A 1,105-nucleotide genomic window follows, 5' to 3' on the forward strand; every position below is an offset into this window, starting at 1 on the left:
GTTCAGTAGCAGGCGGAGCAGAGTCAGGTTGCCTCTCCTCGCCGCCCAGAATGCCGCATTGGCAAGCGGGGTTTCCTTCTGCAGAAGCAAAATGAAACAGAATCTTTAAAATTGACCTTCATTAACGTGACCACTGCTACGTAAACAGGTGCTGCCATTCAAAATGGAGAGTTTCCAGATGTGTCTGATCATTGGAAAGAGTGCGCCTCCCGCAGCGGGTCATTGTTGTATACTTGGCTATGGGATGCGGGTAACCCGAGCCCTGGGGCTGCGGCAGAGAGCAGGGTTGTTGATTACACAGCACTATTAATATACTCCATTTCCCACCAATGTCCTCGCTTTCCTGCCTCTGTGTCTTTGTTCACAGTTTCCTTTTTGCTTGAAAGAATTTTCCCCCATCCTTCAAGGCCAAGGTTCTGCTTAACTGCTATTTCTTCCCTGCCACGTTCCTAAATGTCTCTTATCTCTAAGCGGAGGGAAATTGCTCCCAATTCTGAGTTTACCAGCATCTTTTCTGTGGCTCAGATGGTAAAGAATCCTCCTGCAATGTGGGAGACCTGGGTTCAATCCCTGGGTCAGGAAGATCCCCTGGAAAAGGGAAGGGCTATCCACTCCAGTATTCTTGCCTAGAGAATCCCATGGACAGAGGAGCCTGGCAGGCTACAGTCCATGGAGCTGCAAAGAGATGGACATGACTGAGTGAGCGACAAACTAACTTTCTGTGTAGTCAATGCTTTCTACTCAATTCCAGCCGCCTGGGTAAACGCCTCACTCTCCCTCTACCAAAGGTTCTTTGATTCAGCTGGAACTTGCCAGGGGTTTCTGTTGAGAACAAAGAACTCTGGGCAGGAAATGTTGCTATGCGACCTCAGGTGGATCCTTCACTCCAGTGTGGGGTCGTTTTAAAGTTGCTAAGTTAACCCCGAAACTATGACTATGGAAGGAACAGAGGTGGAGAACAGTTCTCCAGAATCAGAGTGGCAGAGCTGACTGAAGCACCACCTCCTTCTCTAAAATGCATTGATTTAGATTTGCAAAGAAAAGTCCATGGTGGGGGCGGAAGGACAGGCAGAACCAGACAGCTCTGGCTTTCAGGCCTGGCTTT

General features: G+C 49.0%; 1 protein-coding gene across 1 annotated transcript in view; it reads right to left on the bottom strand.

Moving 5' to 3' along the window:
• The window catches only part of ANKRD29 (ankyrin repeat domain 29), a 48,162-nt gene that overhangs the window by 34,431 nt on the left and 12,626 nt on the right, over window positions 1-1,105 (bottom strand). The window contains exon 3 of the mRNA XM_010828988.1: window positions 1-78. Within this exon, the coding sequence (XP_010827290.1) occupies window positions 1-78 (78 nt within the window). The remainder of the gene's footprint in view (window positions 79-1,105) is intronic.

Source organism: Bison bison, unplaced genomic scaffold, assembly GCF_000754665.1.
Source record: "Bison bison bison isolate TAMUID 2011002044 unplaced genomic scaffold, Bison_UMD1.0 scf7180017864498, whole genome shotgun sequence".
Lineage (NCBI taxonomy): Eukaryota > Metazoa > Chordata > Mammalia > Artiodactyla > Bovidae > Bison > Bison bison.